A 25,433-nucleotide genomic window follows, 5' to 3' on the forward strand; every position below is an offset into this window, starting at 1 on the left:
TGCATCTGTCTTTCTGCAGTTTATCTCCCACAAGCTAACAAGCTACTGAACTGATGTTCAACTTTTACATTTATTATTTAGCTGATGTACTACTGTACTGTAGGTTAACGTGCGCAAGTCAGCTACCGTTAGCGACACAATCGGTATCAAGACGATGATTGACACTGAGTCTGTCGTGCAAAAATTAGGTGTGCTTAATTCACTGCTTTGCTTTTCAAGAATGCAGTCAGTTGACAACCCAAATAAGCCCTGACCAGTCTGTAGTACCACAGTAAACCTATCATAGATTCCCAGTGTGTGTGTCGTCTGGTCCAAGCATGAATAAGATGGTGGTGGTGCTGGATTAGCCAGCAGGGAAGCATTGCCAAGCTCCGACAGACCCTCCTCTATCCTCCGGCCCTGCCTTGGCTGCCTGCCCCTACGTCTCTGGCTTACCCAGAGACAAAACAATTACCGGATCAGCGGATCAACAATAGACGGTAAACATCTGTTCATACCGGCTGCGGAGGTAAACATTGCGTCCCTTCCTTGCGGTCGAGGCCTGGCCGCTCAGGGCCGTGCCGCATGCCGGGCGGCTAGCTGGCACCTCTAACACGTCAACACAGACGAAGACACAAATGTCGGAGCAGTTGCTTGTTTGATTCGGTTGCGGTTCCCTTGTAAAGAAAACCATAGCGGATGTGGTGGCCATAACGGTCGTTTGACGCCTCCGCTCATCCTTCCATCCATCCGTTCATCCTTCACTTGGTCATGGCCACTGCGAGCAGACTGACTGACATATAGTCCCCATGCTAAATAGCTACACACAGACACGCACACAGTCGTCACAATACTGGGCATTGGTAATAAGATCAGTGTGGAAGCCTATCATTTAAGTCAGTGGTTCTCAAAGGGTCCGCGAACCATAGCCAGGGGGTCAGCAAAATAATTTGCCATTAATTATAATATTGTAAAATTGTGCTGCATCATTAAAAAGTGAAAAAAGATAATCTACAGATGGGGACCATTTGCACCAATAAAACAAGCATAATGTGTCCAGTTAAGAGCACAAAGGGTATGCTGAATGGGTGTTACAATTAAGGGGGGGTCCTTGGAAAATGTTCAGCCCTGTAAAGGGTCCCTGGCCCCCAAAAGTTTGAGAACCCTCCCTTAAGCAGCGTTTGACCCAGGTTCAGGCGTTAGGCTTATGTTGATTAGATTGTATCATTTAAAAAGTTTTATTTCCAGTTAATTACAGCCTGTCAGTTTCTTTCTGCATAGATTCCGTTTTGGACAAAGTTTAGAAAGAGGAATAGCTTAGCAGTGCAGTGTAATGAGATGTCGAGTAATAAACAGATGTAGCCGAGTTACTGAATAACAAATTCAGTAGTTCAACAGTTGATGTGCAAAAATAGTGTGTAATGGTCATAGTGGACAATAGGCCTTTATTATCAAGTACACTCTTATTGCCTTTGAGCGGGACATTTTAAAATTACTGTATATTCCAGTCCCACCTTTGCTGTACATATATTCTTGTACATATACTGTACAATATTTAAAGGCAGGATAGGCAATGTTGTTGAAAAGCACTTTTTGTCATATTTGCTTAAATAAACCTCACATCTTGACAGCAACCAATAGATATAAGGTTAGAGAGTAAAATGAAATCAATCCGAATACTGTGGGCGTGGCAGGACGGTAAACACGACCAATCATTAAGGTGGGACAAGCACTAATGATTGGATGGCATTCGGACAAAATGCAATGATAAGATAGGAGATAAGGCTATTAGCTGGGGCTAAATTACTGGGTGATATATCAGCGTTGATATTGCCATCTTGTGGTTAGCATATAGTTTTGCAACTAGGACATAATGCTGGAGGGGATGTCACGAAAAACCCTTTCCAACAGGCCAATTCAAGCATATTCACGTGGTATAGAGTAAATGCCTGGCATAGTCAGAAATCATGTCCTTTGAACTGAAGACATTTGAAATTCTACACGAACGACCCGAGTACAAAAAAATACTTCTGACAGAAATGAAACAGGTTTTGACAGAAGGGAATAGTTAGACCTACACTTAGTCAGCATCCTAACTTGACAGTTTGACTTGTTGTGGCCTAGCATCACCCCTAGCAGCGGGTCAGCCCCTCCCACGGTCTGTGCTCGAGCTCCATGGGAATCGGAGCTCTGTGGAACCGCGAGGCGGGTGGAGGATTTGTGACAGCTAGAAGGGACACGCCCGCTCGTTCATGACATGATCGGTTTGTGGCTTCGTCAGCGGGGAACTGTAACGGAAGCCTCTTGTTAGTTTGAACAGCTAACTTATCGTCGCCTGCTGTGGCGAGTGCATGAACCAAACGCACATTTTGACGGTTGTGTCTTTTTCTGTCAGTGCAACAGAGATGTAATCAAGTTAGACTACAGCGTCTGCCTCCGTATGCAACTGGCATAACCTGGAGTGCTGAAGTGACAGGTATTTTCGTATCCTTAGTCTATATGGTTTATTTATACAGGTTACCTTCAAACATTGCGTCCTCTTCAAAGATGTCAACAGCGGTCTATCTTTTTCAACCGGCGGATGTAAACGGGAAGACCGTTGTGCTATAGTCGTAACTGGGTAATTTTCTTTAGACGCTTTCGCCTGGGAAGCGTTTAGTAGGTTGTCTACTCCATATAGCCCTAGGGCACTAGATAAAATAATTTAGATGTATTCCTAAACCTACTAAAATCACCGTGTAATTGACAACTAATCTCTGAAAGAGAAAACAAATGGAGAAGCATTTTTGAATGCTTGAGAAAAACGCGAGGAGACAAGATATTCACACATGTCAAGTTGCAAACAAGGAACATTGGAAGGTAGCATACGTCATCGCTGACCCTGACTACTGACGCAAACCAGAGCCATAGAAAAAGACGCAAAATAGGCAGCAAAAGGTCATGAATAAATTAAAAACGTTTATGAAAAAAGTGTAATTAGTACTACTATGAAGAAACAAATCACATTTAATCTTTAAAAACCAATCATAATTAATTTAGATGAAAACATATTGGGTAGGCAACTTTAGCAAATTGTTCTTCTGTGTTAGCTTCACACGGGTGCCCGTAACTGTAATATAGTTTGATGCTTTTGGATTATTAGTGACCTCTTTGCCCTTACTTGTAGAGAAGGGAATGCGTGTGTGCAATTTAATGTACAATACAGACTTTTGGAAAGAATAAAGTGGTGAATCAAGTGCTGTTTGTGTGGGGGTTTACGCTGCATGAGCTCAGTTGAGGTCCTGTTTTACTCATTAATTTATCTGCTATTGTCTTCCTTTCACAATGTGAGCAAGACTGTTTTTAATTTCACAATCTGTCACTAGTATTCTCTCACTCCCTTTCTATATCTCCCCCCCTCTCTCCCTACCCCTCCACTTTCCTTCATCTCTCTTCATCTCGTGCAGGTGAAGATGGAGGTCCAGGCTGGAGTGCAGCCGTCAGAGCCCGCCCCCGCGCCCCCCCCCTCTCCTCCGAGCCCCGGCCGGCAAAGTGGGGCGGAGGACAGCCAGGCTGAGAGCAGCCAGGCTGAGAGCAGCGCTAGGCCGGTGGCAGACTCTCACAGTAAGGACACCCAGACCACCAGCCTGAGAGACGACAGGAAGGTAAGCCTGGCCTGCTCCCACCTCGCCTGCCGGTCTCTGTGTGTGTGACGTGTGTGTGTGTGACGTGTGTGTGTGTGTGTGTGTGTGAGATGGTAGTTTTGTGGATGTGCATGAGGTGTGTGTACAGATGCGCGTGAAACAAATGAGGTTTAGATTGTCTGATGTAAACGTACTGTCTGCCGGTGAAACAAACGCAGAGTGTTGTTTGAGAGTTTTGTGATGCACGGTCCAGCTGTGAATAGCTCTGATTAGACGAGGGGCTGATTTATGTCGAGAGTTAAAACCATAATACAAAGCTCTTCGGTGGAATCACCATGGTTTCGCCAAACACAAACCGTACTACATTTAAGATCGAAGCATCACAAAATCAGCCGAGCATTGCTGCTCATCCACAGTGTGGATGATTTGGATGTGGTGTGGATGTGTTCTCCCTGTGTCTGTGGTCGCCGGGTCTGTGGTCGCCCGGGTCCTGTCAAGTGTCTGTATGTTGGTTTCGGTTTGCTTCTTTGCTGGATTGGCTTCCCCTGTGTCGAGTTTGGTCTTTGTGTGTGTTTACGGTTCCTTCCCTTGTGAGTCTTGATCCTTGCCGTGATACGTAAGTAGTTCCCCGTGTGCCTGAGTACTTTGATGAATAAACAAACACTTTTGTTTGGTTTGTTTCCATCCTGCCTGCGTCTCTCTGGGTTTGGGTGTGCTCTCCCTGCTACAAGAGACAGGACGACCACATTCGCCCTCCTGTCTGTCTGGACGGGGTCAATCACCCCGGGGTGACTTAAGGCCCCAGCTTCCCAGCATGCATCACTCTGAGAGGCAGAGCAGGGTGCCTTGCGTCAGAGAGCACTGGAAATGCGCGCACACACACACAAACGGGTGCAGGCACACACACGGAGACACACACACACACACACATGCAGGAGGACACACGCGTGTGTGCGCTTGCACACTGGGGCACGCCAGCAGGACCATACGCACACAGAGACACAGACGCAGGCATGCGTGCAAGCATAAACACAACACACACGCACCCAGACACACATGTACACAAGCACGCACACACACAAAAGAAAACACGGACATTGTTGTGGCCTGCCATCGACCGTGTCAAGCAGGTTTGACATGAAGTACGATGCCAAGCAGAGTGGGTATTGATCTGAGAGTGCAGTGTGATGTTGGGGTCCGGCTTTACAGATGGTCACCTGAGCCTGTGCCTGAGCCCAGGGCATCATTTAAACCCGGCTGCGCTCCTGTCAGCTAGAGTTGTACCCTGCACCATCACCCCAGCACCGCCTTCCTCAACCCTGGTCCTCAGGGACCCCCTGTCCTGCATGTTCTAGATGTTTCCCTGCTCCAACACACCTGGTTCAGATGAATGTGTCGTTACCAGGCTTCTGCCGAGCTTGACAACTGACCAGACGGATCAACATCCATATGCAAATGTTTCTTTGTATCTCCACTCTTGATGCGTGGACCTCTCTGTGTCGCCGATCGTCTCTGGAGGAGGGGAGCCCTCACTGACCATCTCATGTGGGGGTTGATCCGTGTGGGTTCCTCAGGGGGTTGCTCCTTGGTTGAGCTGCAGTTCCACGGGCGCTCGTCAAGCCCTCTGTGAAACTGCCCGTACAAAGAACCCCTACAAATAACGTGATTGGAGTTGGGATTGATCTGTGCTCTCTGGCAGTCGCCTTCCTCCCCACCCTGCAGACTGTCCCTCGGCAGGGACGCTGCGCCAGCCCCCTGCCCTCATCTGATATTTACATTTAGTCAATGAGCAGACGCTCTTATCCAGAGCGACATTCTAGGTTACATTCCCATACTGTAACAGGGACATTACCCCTGAGGCAAGTAGGGTGAAGTGCCTTGCCCAAGGACACAACGTCATTTGTATGTCCGGGAATCGAACTGGCAACCTTCTGATTAATAGCCCAATTCCCTAACCGCTTAGCCATCTGAACCCCCTCCGTCTTGGTTTGGCGGGGCTGTGTGGGGGGTAATGAGACGTCCCGGCGCTCGCTCCTGCTGTCGTGGGTGGAGTAACAAGCCATAACTCTGACACAGACAGGGGTGTAGGAACAGGGGTGGAGGTACAGGGGTGGAAGTACAGAGGTGGAGGAACAGGGGTGTAGGAACAGGGGTGTAAGAACAGGGGTGTAGGTACAGGGGTGGAGGTACAGGGGTGGAGGTACAGAGGTGGAGGAACAGGGGTGGAGGAACAGGGGTGGAGGTACAGGGGTGGAGGAACAGGGGTGTAAGGACAGGGGTGTAGGAACAGGGGTGTAGGAACAGGGGTGTAGGAACAGGGGTGGAGGTACAGAGGTGTAGGAACAGGGGTGGAGGTACAGGGGTGGAGGAACAGGGGTGTAAGAACAGGGGTGTAGGAACAGGGGTGTAGGAACAGGGGTGTAGGAACAGGGGTGGAGGTACAGAGGTGTAGGAACAGGGGTGGAGGTACAGAGGTGGAGGTACAGGGGTGGAGGTACAGAGGTGTAGGAACAGGGGTGGAGGTACAGAGGTGGAGGTACAGGGGTGGAGGTACAGCTCCTCTGGGAGGCTCTGTGGGCCTGAATAGAGAGGCTGTCTCTGCCCCTGGACAGACCCTGTCCTTGCTCCCTTACTTTCTGTGAGAGTGTGTGTGTGTGTGAGTCTGGACCGTGTGTGTGTGGCCCTCACAGCCCCCCCCGTCCCGTCCCGTGGCCCTCGCAGCGGCCTCATGTACGCTGCAGCACGAAAGGAAACCTTTGTGTTGTAATCGATTCTGGTTTTATTAGGATGGCGAGGACTGTATTAAGTCTGTACTTTAAACTGTCCCTTCGCATTCCCTTAGGCAAAGTCAAGTGGATTAACAATGGTTATTAACTCAGGCAATCAGGCGCTGCTATATCGAACGTATACCCAACTTCAAAACTTAACCTCAACCCCAACTTTAACCTTAAACCTAACCTGAACACCAACTCTCACCCCTAACCTTTTCTCTCTTCACTAATTAAAGTAAAGTTACTGCTTAAAAACAATATATATATATTACTGTATAAATACAGCCTCTGCCTCACCTCTGTACGACCCCAGCCAGAGCCTCTACAGCCTCTGCCCCAGCCTCTGCCCCAGCCTCAGCCCCATCCCCAGCCTCAGCCCCAGCCTCTGTACAACCTCTGCACTAGCCCCAGCCTCTGCCCCAGCCTCACCTCTGTACAGCCTCTGCCCCAGCCTCTGCCCCAGCCTCTGCCCCAGCCCCAACCTCTGTACCGCCTCTGCCCCAGCCTCCGTGCCAGCCTCAGCCCCAGCCTCAGCCCCAGCCCCAGCCTCAGCCCCAGCCCCAGCCTCAGCCCCAGCCTCAGCCTCAGCCCCAGCCCCAGCCCCAGCCTCATTATGGAAGACGTTCTTTCTTCCGTGTCCAGCTGGCCAGCCCTGCTCTGGTTTGGATTTAGAATGGGTGTCATAACGGAGCGGTGACCTTTAGCTCATTACCGGGAGAGGAACACACCTAGTAAGCACAAAGCTTGAAGCCCAGGAGCTAGCTGACTCTGCACCTTCATCCTCTGTGTCTTTGTGGGGGGGGGCCTCGGAGGGGGACGTCTTTTTAATTATTATTTTGTCTCAAATAAAGATGTTTTAGTTTGTTCTGCATTCAGAGAGAAGAAGGCTGAGCTTGCTTGACTGTTTTCCCTGAAGAGGACTCATTTGGGAGAAGGCTTTTAAGCGCGATGTGGAACTGTCATACCAATAATTATTTCTGTTTTATTTGATGACTCAAATGAGAAAAATCTTTCAGAAACAAAGGCTGCCTGCTAATTACATGAATAGAAACACAACCTGCGTTTGGGAGTAGAACTGGTGCTATGAGCACACGCAAATTGGATTTCTGTTGTTTTATGTCTGACAGAATATTGCTCATTTAATCAGAAGGCTACGCTTTCAATGCTGCATAGATAACGGGTGGGTGGTTCCTGACATCCAGCAGGAAAACAGAGGCTTTGGTGTCCTTGCGATGACACCCAGATGCTTTCAGAGAACACAGGCTTTTTTGTGCAAACGTTTTTGGAATCTCGACCTTGGCCGCAGAACAACTAGCCCCGCCATCTGTTTCCTCACCTTGCCTGCTCATTGAGCTTTAATGGGATGGAGGTTCGATCGCTCACCCAGCGTGCTGTGGTTTGAACACCAGATCTTCCTCACAGTCCATCTCTGTGCAAGACTGTTTCGGAACCACCTTTTTCTCCTCATCCGTCTATCAGTCTATTACACTTGCAGTATTTCCCTCTGCTTTTCACTGCTGAGTGTTAATATTTAACATGGTTATTTAGTTACAATTGTTTTCCTCAGCTATCCTCCTGCCTCCTTTCCTTCTGTCATTCAAACTGACCAGAAAGTGAAATATTTTAGCACAATGTGTTCAAACATTGCCCTCCCCTTCCACACTACCCACACACACACTCCCCTCACTCCCCGTCCTGTAATCACCTTGTTATTTTGTCCTCCAGGTTGTGTTAGAAGTCCTCTGTCTCGTCCTCACAGCAGCCCCTGCCTGCCAGCGACGCTCACTGCTAGTGGGGTGTGAGGGGGGTCTGGGGAGGCGGGGGGATGGGGGTGAGGCTTGGGGGGTTGCTAGGGGAGAAGGGGGGGAGGAGATGGTCTCATTCTCACAAAGCTCCTACTCAACTGCAGGTTCATAGATATCAGACCTGCACAGTCTATGACAGCATAACAGTGTGATGAATGAGATTTTACCAGCGCGTGACAGAGCTGCACTGAAGCACAAGCGTGTTTATATTCAGCCTCTCTGTACTGTAGTCCATTAAATCAATGCTAATTGTAAATGGCTAAATAAGTTCCTCTTAGGCAGAAAACACATTTCAGTATGTTAATCATTTAACAACTGCTGTAAAATAAACCTCATAGCTTCTGTAATTCCCACGGACTGTATCTTGTCAATGAGCCCACTGTTGGACAGTTCTGTCTGGAGCAAGGATCCCACTGTGAACCTTTCAGTCCTGTGGGGTGTGCGGTGGGGGGTGTTGGGGGTGTGTGGTGGGGGGTGTTGGGGGTGTGCGGTGGGGGGTGTTGGGGTGTGTGGTGGGGGGTGTGTGGTGGGGGGTGTTGGGGTGTGTGGTGGGGGGTGTTGGGGTGTGTGGTGGGGGGTGTTGGGGTGTGTGTGGGGGTGTTGGGGTGTGCGGTGTGGGGGGTGTTGGGGTGTGTGGTGGGGGGTGTGCGGTGGGGGGTGTTGGGGTGTGTGGTGGGGGGTGTGTGGTGGGGGGTGTTGGGGTGTGTGGTGGGGGGTGTGCGGTGGGGGGTGTTGGGGTGTGTGGTGGGGGGTGTGTGGTGGGGGGTGTTGGGGTGTGTGGTGGGGGGTGTTGGGGTGTGTGTGGGGGTGTTGGGGTGTGCGGTGTGGGGGGTGTTGGGGGTGTGCGGTGGGGGGTGTTGGGGTGTGTGGTGTTGGGGGGATGTGGTGGGGGGGGTGCGGTGTGTGGTGTTGGGGGTGTTGTGGTGGGGGGTGTTGGGGTGTGTGGTGTTGGGGGTGTGTGTGGGGGGTGTTGGGGGTGTGCGGTGGGGGGTGTTGGGGTGTGTGGTGTTGGGGGGATGTGGTGGGGGGTGTGCGGTGTGTGGTGTTGGGGGTGTTGTGGTGGGGGGTGTTGGGGTGTGTGGTGTTGGGGGTGTGTGTGGGGGGTGTTGGGGTGTGTGGTGTTGGGGGTGTGTGTGGGGGGTGTTGGGGTGTGTGGTGTTGGGGGTGTGTGTGGGGGGTGTTGGGGTGTGTGGTGGGGTGTTGGGGTGTGCGGTGTGGGGGGTGTTGGGGTGTGTGGTGAGGTTTAAATCTTTGGTCTCCCTTGATGAGACGATGTGCGGACACAGAGCCAGCCTGTGCCCTTATCAGGACGAGGCCTTGGGAGATGCTGGTCATGCACTGGGGGAAGGTCTGGAGGAAAACAGACAGATGATAGGCAGGCAGGCAGGCAGGCAAACGACAGACGGCAGGCAGGCAGGCAGGCAGGCAGATGGATAGATAGATGATAGACAGATTACAGGCAGACACACAGAGAGATGACATACAGAGACAGACAGGCGATAGACAGGCAGATGACATACAGAGACAGACAGGCAGACAGACAGACAGACAGACAGACAGACAGACAGACAGATGATAGACAGGTAGATGACATACAGAGACAGACAGACAGATGATAGACAGGCAGACAGGCATAGTTGTGGTTCTAACCTGCTGAAGTTGAACAGCAGGGTAATTGGGTTAGCTCCTGGTGTTCTGCCCTGTGTCACCCTCAGCCTGTGATGGGCAGTATTAGGGGCGGACGGTGATTACTGAGCAGTTCAAAGGCATGGGAAGTACCCTGCAGAGGCGTACGGCAGTCAAATCAAACCACACTTTATTTATACAGCGCATTTCATACCGGCAGGCAACACATCGCTCTTCACAGAGGTGAAATAAAGGATACAAAAATGTTCCAGAGCGAAGAGACAAACCAGTCTGAGTCTGTAGTGCAGTTTGAAGTGACACATGACACATCAAGGTGGAACTGACGTGGTATTGGTAGCTTGAATCTGTCAATCACTCAAACACCCTACACTACCATCCTCAGTCTCCCACGCTCATTATCTCTCGCTTTCTCTCTCTATTTCCCTTTCACACGTACCACATGGGTACACATTATCTAGCTCTCTAGACACACACACACACGCACACACACACGCACACACTCTGCCAGACACACTGCAGACCTTATTAGCTGCTGTCACAACACATTTATCCCCAGTCTGTTTCTCCGAGCGGTGTGGACCCTTGCTTGCTCTCTGCCGCTAAGTGGCCAAGTGAGCTCTTCTTAGTCTTTTTCATTGCCCCTAATAGAGAGCGATGGCAGTGGCCCTGGCCATACAGGAGTCATGTCCAAACCAGTGGTTTGTGCCCTAAAATAGCCCTGCTGTCAGCTGGGTTTAGCGGGCCCCGCTGGTGAGAGGCAGTTAAGGGGATCAGGGCTCACTGGACTGTGAGGCTCTCTGGTAGGACATGGTGCTGGGGACACATCCCTTAATCCCCAGCAGGCCTTCTGACCTGCAGACTGTCCCTGCTGCTCCTCTCTTCTCCTCCCCTCCTCTTCCTCTCTTCTCCCCTCTTGTCCTTTCCTCATCTCTTCTCCTCTTTTCCTTTTCTCTTCCTCTCTTCTCCTCCCCTCTCTTCCTCTCTTCTCCCCTCTTGTCCTTTCCTCATCTCTTCTCCTCCTCTTTTCCTTTTCTCTTCCTCTCTTCTCCTCCCCTCCTCCTCCCTTCTCCTTCTCTCCTCCTCTCGTCCTTTCCTCATCTGTTCTCCTCTGTTCCTTTTCTCTTCCTCTCTTCTCCTCCCCTCCTCCTCCCTTCTCCTCCTCTCCTCCTCTCCCCTCTTGTCCTGTCCTCCTCTCTTCTCCTCTACGCTCCTTCTTCACTGATCTCCTCTCCTTTCACAGCACATTAATAACGAGATGGTGAGTTTTCAAATGTTTCTACCGAAAGATATCTTTAACCTTTGGTTTTAGGTGATTCCACACAGCACGTGCTGTGTGTGTGTGCGTGTGTGTGTTTGTATTTGAGCAGGTGTTTGCAGCTTTTTGTGTGTGCGCCTGGGTGTGTATGTGTGTGTGGGCGCAGCATGAGTGGCATACCAAATAAAAGGTCAGGCAAGACTGGAGTGGAATATTTTCATGCAACTTTTGTACGTGTTGGATTAGCAAATGTCTGTCTTGGCCTGCACACACGGCTTGTATCAAAGCTAGCTGTAAACCCTGGCTGGGAACACGTGGAGTGACCCGCGCCCTGGAACCAGATCCATCATGACGTTGATGTGGTTTTCCCAAGCTGTAAAACATGCTGTAGCTACATACAAGAAAAAAGAAAGTCATATTAAGCATGAAAATAAAAAAATGCCTTCCAGGGAAACATTAATGGATCCCATACTGGAAACCAGTTTTAGGCCAGAACATTGCTTACTTCGCTTCATAAAAGGGAGGCTCGCTAATACGCTGTTGGCACATGGCAGCTGTGGTCATCACTCACTCACACACACACACACACACACAGGCACATTCCTGCTCCAGTCCCCTCACGCGCCTTCTTTTTAATAAGAGTTTAATGTGTGTGCGTCGCGACCAGCCTGCATGTATTAGACCCCATTAGTTGCACTGGCTCAGCCAGAGGCTCCCAACACAACAAACAAAGCCCATGGTGACTGGTACAACTCTCTTACACTCTCGTTCCAAATGAAATTCCCTCAGTGTGTGCGTGTGTGTGTGCGCGGTGGGTGGGGTTGAGGGTGTGTTGAGTATGTATGGAAAAATAATTATATTCTGCTTGAATCTAAACTTTTCTGTTTGGATGTTTAAATTGAACAAGGAGAGCAAGTGAAAATTCATTTGAGAAGGATAAATCCGCCAAAACACGATTTAATGACTTACCGGTTTCATCATAACTTTCAAACTTTTAAGGAGCTTACTATTTCACCTCACTATTTTCACCTACAAAAAATATCCTATTTATAAAAAGTAAACTCGTTTGGTCTCTTAACAACAGACGTTCCAGTGTTTAGCTAACACATCTCTCAAACATCTCCTCAAAACTTATCAAACTTGTTGACAATATTTCCATGTGGTCGATATGTTTCCCTTCGGAGTGATTAACCGTTATCATTACCACGTAGCCCTCAGATCGATATCTCCAGGTGCTCAGCGAATCAACATCTTGAGGCAGTAATTAGAGCTTGATTCATGAAGCTTCATATCTTCATAAAGAAACAATGCATCATTTAAACCAGACACCACACAATCATGGAGTCTGGTGAAATAACTAAAATATTTGTTTCCTTTCCTGTGGCAACTGCACATCTGCGTTCATAAACTGTAATTAAAAAAAGCCGTAGAGTGAATATAAAACAGCCCTTTTACAAATGTCTTAGGTGCGAGTTACAACCGCAAGTCCGTTCCGACATGTGAAACGGCACCAAACCGGCCAGCGTTGTGGTTAACCAGCTACCATAACCAACGCTTCTAAACTACGCTTATCTCATTATTAGGACATCTCGTCAGCTCTGTGGTAATGAGACAAAGTCCTCGGCTCTATCCCCCTGGACCCAGTCGTATTTGTTCACGGCCTATTAGACGCTCGTGGCCAGCGGCGCTGAGCCAGCGGAATCTGCTGCTTCGTTAGCGGTAGAGATGAAATAGAGAGACTTAAAGCCGGTACCTCAACAACAACAAAAGGAACGCCTAAGTTACAACTTAGGCCTACAAGTTGGGCGTGTGGCATGCGTCCTTCGATCAGACTCCAGAAAGTAGGAACCGGAATACGACTTGTCCGCGGTTTCTCCCGCTGTCCGCGTCCGCTTTGGAGTTTGTATTTATTTTTGGGGGCCTTTTAACGAGGTAAACACATCTCCCCACCCTTCCCCTCCTCCACCTCCCGGGGACGTTAAAATGGCTGCTGATGAAACAGAACTAGGCAGAGAATGTGATTCATGTGTTGTGAAAAAAATGGTTGCACCATTGAGAGGATAGACAATCTCTCATTCTCTCTTGCTCTCATTCTCTCTTGCTCTCATTCTCTCTTGCTCTCATTCTCTCTCTCTCTCTCTCTCTCTCTCTCTCTCTCTCTCTCTCTCTCTCTCTCTCTCTCTCTCTCTCTCTCTCTCTCTCTCTCTCTCTCTCTAAATGATGCTGCCATGATCTGAATACAAAGAGGTAATTGTGGGGATCATTATCATGCTGCAATTACTATCTGGCCAACACAGCATTTTACTTCCAGCACTGTGTGTGTGTGTGTCTGTGTGTGTGTGTGCGCGCAATGTATGATGTGACTAATTAGGTAAACTACCATTGCACTTAACTGAGTGTTCAGACTGCCCAGTTGTAATCCTGTAATGAGAACTCAGATAAGAGTGGTCGTAATTAAGTAGTAATTAAGTCATTACTTTCTAAAGTATTAATTAGAGTCTTGTTGATTGTGAATGGATATTCAACAGCATGTACTCAATGGTATCAGAGTGATTTCTGGTCCACATCATAGATAATGTTAGAACAGGGAACGATTACACTCAGCACGACCAACTGCTACTAATCCATTTTACTGCCCTCTTCATCGATTCACTCTAAATATTTTATAACATCCCACAATATTACTGTTCAGTTGAGAGAAATAATAGTGTTTATTTTTTGTTGAGGTTTATGCAGAAGTCCACAAAATACACAAAAAATAAAATAACAGATAATGAATACAATACATATATATAAAACTTATATATATTTTTTTATAATACTTATATATATGTGTTATAAATAAATAACCCTCTTTCCTCTGCTCTGAGTCAATAAACGTAACTAATAACAATTTACTTATTTATGTATTTGATTAAGAATATGTCAGCGGATGACATCCTTTAACAGCATAAAATATGTAACAAATCCAACAACTTGTAGGTTTAGAATCACCGTGATTATAAACATGGTGATTACAACATCCCAGCAAGCTCAGTCACGTTGTTGCCGTGGGAATGTGTGACTCCTGATCTCCTGGGTTCATTATCCCTGCAGGACCACAGCAACACGGCAGTCTGACCCCAGGGTTATCCAGACTGACCTATCTCTCTCTGTCTCTCTTTGTCTCTCTCTGTCTGTCTGTCTCTCTCTCTTTCTCTCTCTGTCTTTCTGTCTCCCTCCTCTCTGTCTCCCTCTCCCTCTCTCTCTCTCTCTCTCTCTCTCTCTCTCTCTCTCTCTCTCTCTCTCTCTCTCTCTCTCTCTCTCTCTCTCTCTCTCTCTCTCTCTCTCTCTCTCTCTCTCCCTGTCCCTGTCTCTGTCTCCCTCCTCTCTGTCTCCCTCTCCCTCTCTCTCTCTCTCTCTCTCTCTCTCTCTCTCTCTCTCTCTCTCTCTCTCTCTCTCTGTCTCCCTCTCTCTCTCTCTCTCCACCCCCCTCCCTCCCCTTCTCACATCCTCTCATGAGCTCTTTTGGCTCTGCCCATTCAGGAAGATCCGGGGGAACATCCCGTATAGTGTGACTCCCATAGATGATGATGCAATCTGCTGCACACACCTACTCAGGGCATCATCATCCCCCTCCTCCCTTCTATTCTCTCCTTCCTCTCCCTCCTCTCTCCCTCCTCTCTCCCTCCTGATCCCCCGGCGGTCCTCACAGGCTGCAGACTGCAGGAGGGGCTGAACCAGAGAGGTCTGCTCCATTTAACTGCAGACTGCAGGAGGGGCTGAACCAGAGAGGTCTGCTCCATTTAACTGCAGACTGGAGCGCTGTCCGGAGATGCAGAAACTCGGGGCTTACCTTCCTGAAGGCAGATGGATGGTGGGCCCAAGGGTTAGTAAATCCCATTTACAATTTGCAGGCCTGCAAATACCTCCCTCCCTCCCTCCCTCCCTCCCTCCCTCCCTCCCTCCCTCCCTCCCTCCCTCCCTCCCTCCCTCCCTCCCTCCCTCCCTCCCTCCCTCCCTCCCTCCCTCCCTCCCTCCCTCCCTCCCTCCCCCCCCCCCCCTCTCTCTCTCTCTCTCTCTCTCTCTCTCTCTCTCTCTCTCCTTCCCTTCCTCCCTCGCAAAGCTTCTGCTGTGGTTCACACACACACACACACACCCGTTCCAGTTCCACACAGTACAGTTCAGATCAGTGTAACTCAGTGGCTCTAATCCTCCAATGATGTCACAGCACGGTGATCCTGCCCTGCAGAGCAACTCTCTCTCTTCTGATGGGAGGGGAGGAACCCCATCCAGGATTCATGAATGACGGCGAACAGCGGGCCGGCGGCCATTTTACTTTGTGTGTTTTTGTTGGTGAGAGGATAAGGGAAGTTGACACATCGACACATGCACAACCCGTCCCATCAAACAACCCACACAGGGTCAAGTGTTCCATCATCACACCTCAACAATCAATACCTGCTGTCGTTGCACACGTGCGTTCTGGATCCTGACTGACTGCTTGTGTCCATGCTAGTGGCCTGGTCACTGAGCTGACAGGCAGAGGTGCTGACTCACAGCATGGCTACACAGGGAGAGAGGAAGAGAGGGAGAGACAGAGAGACAGAGACAGAAAGAGAGAGAGAGAGCTTCCAGCAGGCTGACAGGAACACACAACACTAAGAGCTCGTCTCCTTGACCACCACCCTGACAGAAAGACCAGGAGATGTTGAGACTCCAAGCTGCTTCTTAGTTCTACAGAAGCTGTTCCTGAGTTTTTAAATCACTCCTCCTCCAACCAAGCTCAGGTCAGGACCAAAACATCCCTACTTTAGAGTCTGCTCTCTCTGATGAGTCATTGTGTACACTGTCAGTAAGAGCAAGAGTTTGAGAAAATACAGACGTGTGTGTGTGTGTGTGTGTGTGTGTGTAGCATGTGTGTGTAGCTTGTGTGTGTGTAGCCTGTGTGTGTGTGTGTGTGTGTAGCATGCACACTTGTGTGAGTGTGTATACACAGCACTGTAAAGCCCTGTTGGACCACTTAAAGCATTCTATTTAACGGGTCAGCCGAGCAATTAATCAAGGGTTTAATTGGAATCCCGAGTGGAGTGACATGATTTATGCAAATGAGGTCATTAATATGCAGGCCTGCGCTCGGCTTTCAAATTAAAAAGCCTCATCCGCCCCGCGCCGGCTAGCGCTTTCATTACGCTAAATTAGACAGCCATAATAACTCCAAATACACATATTTATTTTCCGTGGGCATCCATGAGCCACATTGCCTGCAGGAGGAAGAGTTGGAAGTTGTGCTGGTTTGTAAAGTCAGGGAGAGTTGGGTCTCTCTGCCACCTCTCTGCTCTCCTAATGCCGTCTCATTAGGAACCAGCTTCTTTAGGCAGGGCCTCACTTTTAATTGGATCAGTGAGCAATTTAAACTGCATTTGACTCTTAATTGCCTTCCCCTCCCCCCCCCCCCCCTCCATCATCCCCTCCTAGACCTTCTTATATCATGGAGAGACTACTGTTGCCGCTCCGGTCGCCACGGAGACCGTATCCCTGACCGGCCGCGTTGTCCGGTTGCCCCTGGCAACGGTCCCCGCGGGGAGTGTCCTTCCTGTTTTCGAGGCGCTCCGCCCACACTGAGGGTCTGCTGACGCCACAGAAACAAGAGGAGAGGTTAGGGAGGGAGAGAGAGAAGAGGAGAGGTTAGGGAGGGAGGGAGGAAGAGAGAGAGAAGAGGAGAGGTTAGGGAGGGAGGAAGAGAAGAGGAGAGGTTAGGGAGGGAGGAAGAGAAGAGGAGAGGTTAGGGAGGGAGGAAGGAAGGGAGAGAGAGAAGAGGAGAGGTTAGGTAAGGGAGGAAGGGAGAGAGAGAAGTGGAGAGGTTAGGGAGGGAGGAAGGGAGAGAAGAGGAGAGGTTAGGGAGGAAGGGAGAGAAGAGGAGAGGTGAAGGGTGGGGAGAGAGGGGAGGGAGGGAGGGAGAGAGTGGAAGAGGAGAGAGGGAGGGAGAAAGAGGAAGGAATGAGCGAGAGAGAAAGAGAGACAGAGAGAAGATAGACAGACAGAGAGGCAGTGACCCCTTTCAGCCACCTCTCCTTCCAACCAGCCAGATGTGGACTGGCTCCCTGCACGGCTGAGAAGGGATTCATCACAGTACAGAGCCTTTTCAAACTGTCACTCAAACTGTAAATTCAGTTAAATACACACTAGGTCAAATCTGTGTGTTACTGTGTGTGTCTCTGTGTGTTGTATGAATGTGTGTGTGTGTGTGTGTGAATTAACCCCTGGTCCAACAGCAGCTCCTGCTGAGCTAGCAGGATAGAGACCAGCTTCAGTCTGCAGCAGGATAGAGACCAGCTTCAGTCTATAGCAGGATAGAGACCAGCTTCAGTCTATAGCAGGATAGAGACCAGCTTCAGTCTGCAGCAGAATAGAGACCAGCTTCAGTCTGCAGAAGGATAGAGACCAGCTTCAGTCTGCAGCAGGATAGAGACCAGCTTCAGTCTATAGCAGGATAGAGACCAGCTTCAGTCTGCAGCAGGATAGAGACCAGCTTCAGTCTGCAGAAGGATAGAGACCAGCTTCAGTCTGCAGCAGTTGTGTTCTGGTGTGTAGGAGGAGCTGCAGAACATACACACACATATACACGCACGTACACATATACACACACACAAACATACACACACACAAACATACACACACACACACGTACACATATACACAAGACACGTACACACACACACACGCTGCTGACTGCGTGGAAGTTTTCCTCTAATTACAGCCACTAGCTGCCTGTGGGGCGCAGCCCTCCTCTCATGGCAGATGGTCCAGGGCTCTGCTGCATCAGGTAACCGTGACAACCGCCTCCCTCCCTGCTGCCACTGGCAACCCCATCACTATCAGCAGACCTCCTTATGGAGATCAATGGGCTCCATAGAGTCTGAGGACAGGGGAGGGAGGGGGGAGAGGAGAGAGAGGGGAGAGGGAGAGACAGAGAGGGAGAGAGAGGGGAGAGGGAGAGACAGAAAGAGAGAGGGAGAGAGGGGAGAGGGAGAGACAGAAAGAGAGGGGAGAGACAGGGGGAGAGGGAGAGACAGAGAGAGAGGGGAGAAGGGGAGAGGAGAGAGAGGGGAGAGGGAGATGTAGGTAGGAAAGAAGGAAGAAAGAAGAGGGGGCAGTGAGATAGAATTGGAGAGAGAGACAGTGTGAGAGTGAGAGAGAGAGAGAGAGTGTGAGAGAGAGAGTGTGAGAGTGAGAGAGAGAGAGAGAGTGTGTGAGAGAGAGAGAGTGTGAGAGAGAGACAGTGTGAGAGTGAGAGAGAGAGAGAGAGAGAGTGTGAGAGTGAGAGAGAGAGTGTGAGAGAGAGACAGTGTGAGAGTGAGAGAGAGAGAGTGTGAGAGAGAGAGAGTGTGAGAGAGAGACAGTGTGAGAGAGAGAGAGAGAGTGTGAAAGAGAGTGTGCATGAGAGGATGGCATTGTGTATAGGCTTCACCAAAACTATTGTTATCAAATGTATGGAGGCTACAGATAACAGAAGAATCTGGACTGCTTACTGTCTCACTAAATGGGGCAACTTTAGCTTTCCTCTCTCATTTCCAATTCATTCTCCTGCCACATCCACTGAGCTCTCTCACAAATATTTACTTTTGCACATTTATGTACTTTGCAGCAGCAAGAAGAATGACCTGTTTCAGCAATAAAACGCCATAACAAAAAATGTTAGCAAATTGTCTGTAGTTTACGTCAGTGTCGTCGGCAGGCGCTGCAAGGCGTGTCTCTCTGTGACAGCCAGCCAGTTACAGCCTGTTACAGGCTCTCATGTGAAACCAGCCTGTTACAGCCTGTTACAGGCTCTCATGTGAAACCAGCCTGTTACAGGCTGTTACAGGCTCTCATGTGAAACCAGCCTGTTAAGGGCTCTCATGTGAAACCAGCCTGTTACAGCCTGTTACAGGCTCTCATGTGAAACCAGCCTGTTACAGCCTGTTACAGGCTCTCATGTGAAACCAGCCTGTTACAGCCTGTTACAGGCTCTCATGTGAAACCAGCCTGTTACAGGCTCTCATGTGAAACCAGCCTGTTACAGCGTCGATGGGATCCATAGACGTCGACTCGTCTATGGATCCCAGCTTCTCATCAGAGCCTCTCTCTATTCCTAACGTCAATACCTTTGATTGTTGTGTAAAAGTCCTTCTGGGAAACTTGTGATTTTTATCTCCTGGTTTAATGCCGTGAGGATCTGGAGCGTCCCCCGTCCCCCTGGTCGTCTAACGCCTCTCTGACACGCTGCTGCTCGTTAATGCGCTGATTAGCATCTGATTTGCATATCGTATAAAAGTCTCAGCGCACCTTGTCACATCCCATCACGTCCCGTTCCAGCCGGGCCTGTCATCGCGGGGCTTGCTGAACACAGGAGGGTCCAATCATGTGTCCCTGGTGCAGGGGTCTGCAGGTAGTTATTGCTGTGTGTGTTTTTGGGACTGCGTTTCTCTGTGTTTGTGTGTGTGTGTGCGTGTAGTTCCCTCCAATGACTGAGGGAGGCAGTGTTTCTCCTCAGTGTGGTTGAAAGCGCGAGAGTAAGAGAGAGAGAGAGAGAAACGACCTCGGCGATAAGTCCTCCAGTTACTCACACGTCACGTCCAGGTGTGTTTACCTGCGTAGACAGCTAATGAGATGGCCTGGCTGCATCCTGAAGCTCCTCCTGTTTGTTTAGTCTGGGGCTGTGTTTGAGGCTTCGGCTCCTGCCCCAGCCAACCTGTGTGCACACCGGCCAGTCCACAAACGTCTGCTCGTCTGGAACCTCTCAGTTGAGTTTTAGAAATCTAAAGGTCGCTATCAATGGGCAAAAACCACAATGCCTCTGTCATTGTGTGGCGGTTGTTTAGAACTGCTGCGATACAACCAATCACAGCAAAGGAATGTCGCTGTGGTTGTTGTGGTCGTGAAAATGGCTCCTCTTGAGTCATTGCATGAATCCCGCCCCTCATCAGTTGTGATTGGCCCGGCACTTTTCTTGTCGGAAATCTATTTGAATGGGAGGATAGCCAGACCTGCCTGCCTGAGCAGATAACCCCTGGGCTCTGATTGGTCTGATTCCCAGGCTGCACCTGCCTAGTACAGTTCTGTCTTCTAATCATAATGTCCGCTGGACTGGGGATGATGACGTTGTTTGTTCACCTCATCTCTTACCTCGTCCTCTGCATTTTCTCCGGCTCCCTCTCTCCATCTGCTATTTTCTCTCTCCCTCTCTCCGTCTTTCTCTCTTTTAATTTTTTTCCTCTCTATTTTTCCTCTTTCTCTTTTCTCCCTTCTACTGTCCTCCTCTTTGATTGCTAGTTCAGTGCAAGTAGTTATGTGTATTGCTGCAGGCCAGTTTGTGTGTGTGTGTGTGTGTGTGTGCGCTGTCTCCATGTATATTTCAGATGTAGCATGGATGTAAATAAGTCTGCACGGTTGAGTTCCTCCGTATGCAGGCTGACTTCCTGTGGTGGCTCCAGGGACGCTTGAAACACTGCAGCTCCACATTGGCCTGCAGGGCACACACGCATGCACTGACGCACGCATGTTCGCACACACACGCACTGACACACACACACAAGGACACCTTCCTCGCATGCCCAGGTGTGTGAACGAGCTGTGTGGACCCTCAGGGGACCTTACAGAGGCCTTGGATAGAGACTCTATCCCCACGACAGACGACCTCCTCTCTTCACCTCTCCTCCTCTTCTCTTCTCCTTCTCTTCTCCTCCTCTCCTCCTCTCTTCTCTTCTCCTTTCTTCCTCTCTTCTCTCCTCTCTTTTTTTCTCCTCCTCCTCTCTCCTCCTCTCTTCTCCTCCTCTCTTCTCCTCCTCTCTCCTCCTCTCTCCTCTCTTCTCCTCTCTTCCTCTCTTCTCCTTTCTTCCTCTCTTCTCCTCTCTTCCTCTCTTCTCTTCTCCTCTCCTCCTCTCTCCTCCTCTCTCCTCTCTTCTCCTCTCTTCCTCTCCTCTCTTCTCCTCTCTCCTCTCTTCTCCTCTCTCCTCTCTTCTCCTCCTCTCTCCTCTCCTCTCTTCTCCTCCTCTCTCCTCTCTTCTCCTCTCTTCCTCTCCTCTCTTCTCCTCCTCTCCTCTCTCCTCTCTCCTCCTCTCTCCTCTCTTCTCCTCTTCCTCTCTTCTCTTCTCCTGTCTTCCTCTCTTCTCCTCCTCCCCACCCCTCTGGATGTGAGCTTACACTCTCTCCTCTCTTCTCCTCCTCCCCACCCCTCTGGATGTGAGCTTACACTCTCTGCTCTTCAGAGCTCTTTAAGAGTTCTCCCTGTACCTGGCGATCGATAGTGGATTTGGGGAATTACCGGGCTGTGGTATGAATTCCTGCACACCCGCACGCTCGTAAATGTTTCTTGGAGTTTGTGATATGTTTGTGCTGGGAGGGGTCGATATGCGCGTAGTAGTCCAGCTGTTGGCTTTTGATTACTTCTCAAATCAGATAGAAAGTGAATGTGTGTTACTGAGGAACAGGTTGTTGTGTTTGATTGTTACGTGCTTCTCCACCTCCGGACTGAAACGCTCCCTCAAGAAGTTAACAGTGTTGGGGTTTCTAACCCGGATGCTGGGCTGTTAGGAACCATGAACGGATATAAAGAGAAGGAGAGAGGGATTTCTTTATATATATATATATATATATATATATTTTTTTTTATAGCTTCAACCTTTAATTGTTTTGGTTTTTTCACACACACGGAAAAGAAAACGGAAAACGTTTTTTTGAAAATATTTTGTACATTTTTTTTCTTCCAAAAACAAAATCGAAAGTCTTTGAGGAGAGAACAGGGAAGGCTAAAACAGTAGTGCAGAGCACCACAGAGTACATAATGTATTCAAAAATATTGTTTCAACCATAAGAATGTTTTTCACACACAAAAAAATCCGAAACTTTTTTCTTCTAACCTTTTCAAACCTTTTTTTTTCCCCAAAACGTTTTGTTGAAACTGCAAACCTTTTTAAGAAATATTTTCGAGAAAAAAAATTGGCCGAGAGGAGGGAGGTGAAAGGAGGGGGGGGGGGGGGTGAGAGGGGGGGAGGTGTGTGAAATGTCAGGGCTGTGCTTCTGTAGCTGGGCTCATCAGAAGGGGGATTAGTGTTGGACTTACGGCCTGGCAGGGTGTCCTGTCTGAAGGCCTGCTCTGCTTCATCTGGACTGATGCTCCACACTCTGGAGGTGGCCTCACACACACACACACACACACACACATCACATGCTTCTCACGCACACATACTTCACACACACACTCTCATGTCTCAAACGCTGTCACACTGTCAGCTTCCACACACCTGGGAGCAGAGCGGAGGCTTACACAGTGACAGGTATCTGATCCTGGGTCAGACTGAGGAGGAATATCATCCCACCCAGAGACAGGATTATCTCTGCTGCCCTCTTCATGCTACCAGATAACCATTCATCACTCTGATACATACACATGCTGAACGAGAGGGAGGGAGGGGAAGGGTGGGAGAGAGAGACATAGACAGAGAGACATAGACAGTGAGAGATGTATATCTATAGACATATATATATATATATATATATACATATAATCAAACACAGTTAGAAGCCCCCTCGAGAGACAGAGACAGAGAGAGACATAGAGAAAGACACATATATATATATATATATATCTTTAATCAAACACAGTTAGAAGCCCCCTCACAGCCTCAACTTAAAGGTTGAAGGAGCAGAGCAGAGGACCAGAACGTCAGTTAGCACGGTCCCTCGACGCTAGCCGACACTAGCTAGCTGGATGACGTTATTTTATCACGGGCGACCTAGCGTCGCGTCAACTGATCAGATGACAGGAAGCTGGCCGAGGGGGGGCCGTGGAGGGAGGGGCCTGGCCTGTTTCTGAGCCATGAGCAGCGTCTCTTTGGGGGGGTTGTCTCCTGCACCGCACCCCGGCACCCTGGAGCAGTTGGGTAATGAGAAAGGAACACACACACACATAACGACACATGGACACACAGACCCACGGACACACACATTCACGGCAGACCTCAGCCAGGCGAGTGTGTGTGAGCGTGTGTGAGTGTGTGTGTGTGTGTGTGTAGAGACCCGTCTGATCTCTGGAGACCTCCACACTGTTCCAGCTACGCTGACTACAAAGCACAGTGACGCTACCGTGGAAACCATCAAAACCAAACCGCCACTAATTTGTCTTCGTACACGAAGGCATCATTTCCTGTCTCCGGTGTGGTTTTCTCCGGTAGTACACCTTCGGGGTGTGAGGAAAGTGGAAGTGCGGCACGTCCCTTCAAAGCCAAACCGAGCGTTGTGCAACAAACAAACAAACAGCAGGAGAAAGAGCAGCATCATTCTTCATCTGTTGAGCCGACAGGGCAGGAAATGAGAGTGTTGCTGTAAGACTTTGGTACAGAGCTCTTAATTACTGGTCCGTTCTCTACATGCACACACCCACCCACGCACACACACACACTGTCACAAACAGGCATACACACACACACACACCCACGTAAACCCACACAGACACACACACACTGTTGTAGTGGCGTGCCATACTGAGTTAGAAGTGATGTGTTTATGGACCTCAATGGGATCCGATGTGTGAAACAGCCGTCCATGTTCACCTGCCATCAGGGAATCAAGAGCCAATCACAGATCAGAGTCCGTATCGCTGGCAGTTATATACATATACAGCGGAGCTTGGTTAGAGAAAAGGAATGAGACCATTGACTGCATTTACATAAACGGATACTTTAGTCCATATCTGGTTTTGTGTTTTGTTGTTCCAATAAATCCGCCAGATTTATTGACCTGTCAGAATATTTTGCTAAATGGTGTTTTCTCGTCGTCGGGCAGATTAATGGCTCTTGTGCCTCTCTGAGGTCGTCGGAGTGTTGGCGGCGGAACGGAACGCAAACCAAACATAACTCGGCCCCGAGATGAGGTTTTTCCTGGACGGAATGTCAACCATGCCTTGATTCTGGCCTGGGATACCTCCAAACTCTCTCTCCCCTCCTCCTCCTTCCAAACTCTCTCCCCTCCTCCTTCCAAACTCTCTCCCCTCCTCCTCCTTCCAAACTCTCTCCCCTCCTCCTTCCAAACTCTCTCCCCTCCTCCTCCTTCCAAACTCTCTCCCCTCCTCCTCCTTCCAAACTCTCTCCCCTCCTCCTCCTTCCAAACTCTCTCCCCTCCTCCTCCCTCCAAACTCTCTCTCCCCTCCTCCTCCTTCCAAACTCTCTCCCCTCCTCCTTCCAAACTCTCTCTCCCCTCCTCCTTCCAAACTCTCTCCCCTCCTCCTCCTTCCAAACTCTCTCCCCTCCTCCTCCTTCCAAACTCTCTCCCCTCCTCCTTCCAAACTCTCTCTCCCCTCCTCCTTCCAAACTCTCTCCCCTCCTCCTCCTTCCAAACTCTCTCCCCTCCTCCTCCTTCCAAACTCTCTCCCCTCCTCCTCCTTCCAAACTCTCTCCCCTCCTCCTCCTTCCAAACTCTCTCCCCTCCTCCTCCTTCCAAACTCTCTCCCCTCCTCCTCCTTCCAAACTCTCTCCCCTCCTCCTTCCAAACTCTCTCCCCTCCTCCTCCTTCCAAACTCTCTCCCCTCCTCCTCCTTCCAAACTCTCTCCCCTCCTCCTCCTTCCAAACTCTCTCCCCTCCTCCTCCCTCCAAACTCTCTCTCCACTCCTCCTCCTTCCAAACTCTCTCCCCTCCTCCTTCCAAACTCTCTCTCCCCTCCTCCTTCCAAACTCTCTCCCCTCCTCCTCCTTCCAAACTCTCTCCCCTCCTCCTCCTTCCAAACTCTCTCCCCTCCTCCTTCCAAACTCTCTCTCCCCTCCTCCTTCCAAACTCTCTCCCCTCCTCCTCCTTCCAAACTCTCTCCCCTCCTCCTCCTTCCAAACTCTCTCCCCTCCTCCTCCTTCCAAACTCTCTCCCCTCCTCCTCCTTCCAAACTCTCTCCCCTCCTCCTCCTTCCAAACTCTCTTCCAACCTCCTTCCAAACTCTCTCTCCCCTTCTCCTTCCAAACTCTCTCTCCCCTTCTCCTTCCAAACTCTCTCTCCCATCCTCCTCCCTCCAAACTCTCTCTTCCAACCTCCTCTCTGTACAAACGCCCTCTCTCCAAGGAGGCTGGGTAGGGGAATGGGGTCTGTGTTATAAAGGTCTGGGGTAGGGGGGCTAGGGGGGCTGGGGTAGGGTTTCTAGGGGGGCTGGGGTAGAGGGGATAGGGGGACTGGGGGGCTGGGGTAGGGGAGGCTAGGGGGACTGGGGGGCTGGGGTAGAGGGGACTGGGGGGACTGGGGGGCTGGGGTAGAGGGGACTGGGGGGCTGGGGTAGGGAGAAGTCGCCGGCACTGCAGAGAAAGGGACACATGCCCTGAATCTGAAAATGTTCCTGGGATCACGGAGGAAGAAA

General features: G+C 49.9%; 1 protein-coding gene across 1 annotated transcript in view; it reads left to right on the top strand.

The window, feature by feature from the left end:
- Positions 1 to 2,265: 2,265 nt before the first annotated feature.
- The window catches only part of LOC146295758 (uncharacterized), a 50,088-nt gene continuing 26,920 nt past the window's right edge, over positions 2,266 to 25,433 (top strand). The window contains exons 1-2 of the mRNA XM_084696893.1: positions 2,266 to 2,455; positions 3,426 to 3,623. Of these exons, the coding sequence (XP_084553019.1) occupies positions 3,432 to 3,623 (192 nt within the window). The 5' untranslated portion in view covers positions 2,266 to 2,455; positions 3,426 to 3,431. The remainder of the gene's footprint in view (positions 2,456 to 3,425; positions 3,624 to 25,433) is intronic.

Source organism: Hypomesus nipponensis, chromosome 4 (assembly GCF_054491055.1).
Source record: "Hypomesus nipponensis isolate SF chromosome 4, ASM5449105v1, whole genome shotgun sequence".
Classification (NCBI taxonomy): Eukaryota; Metazoa; Chordata; class Actinopteri; order Osmeriformes; family Osmeridae; genus Hypomesus; species Hypomesus nipponensis.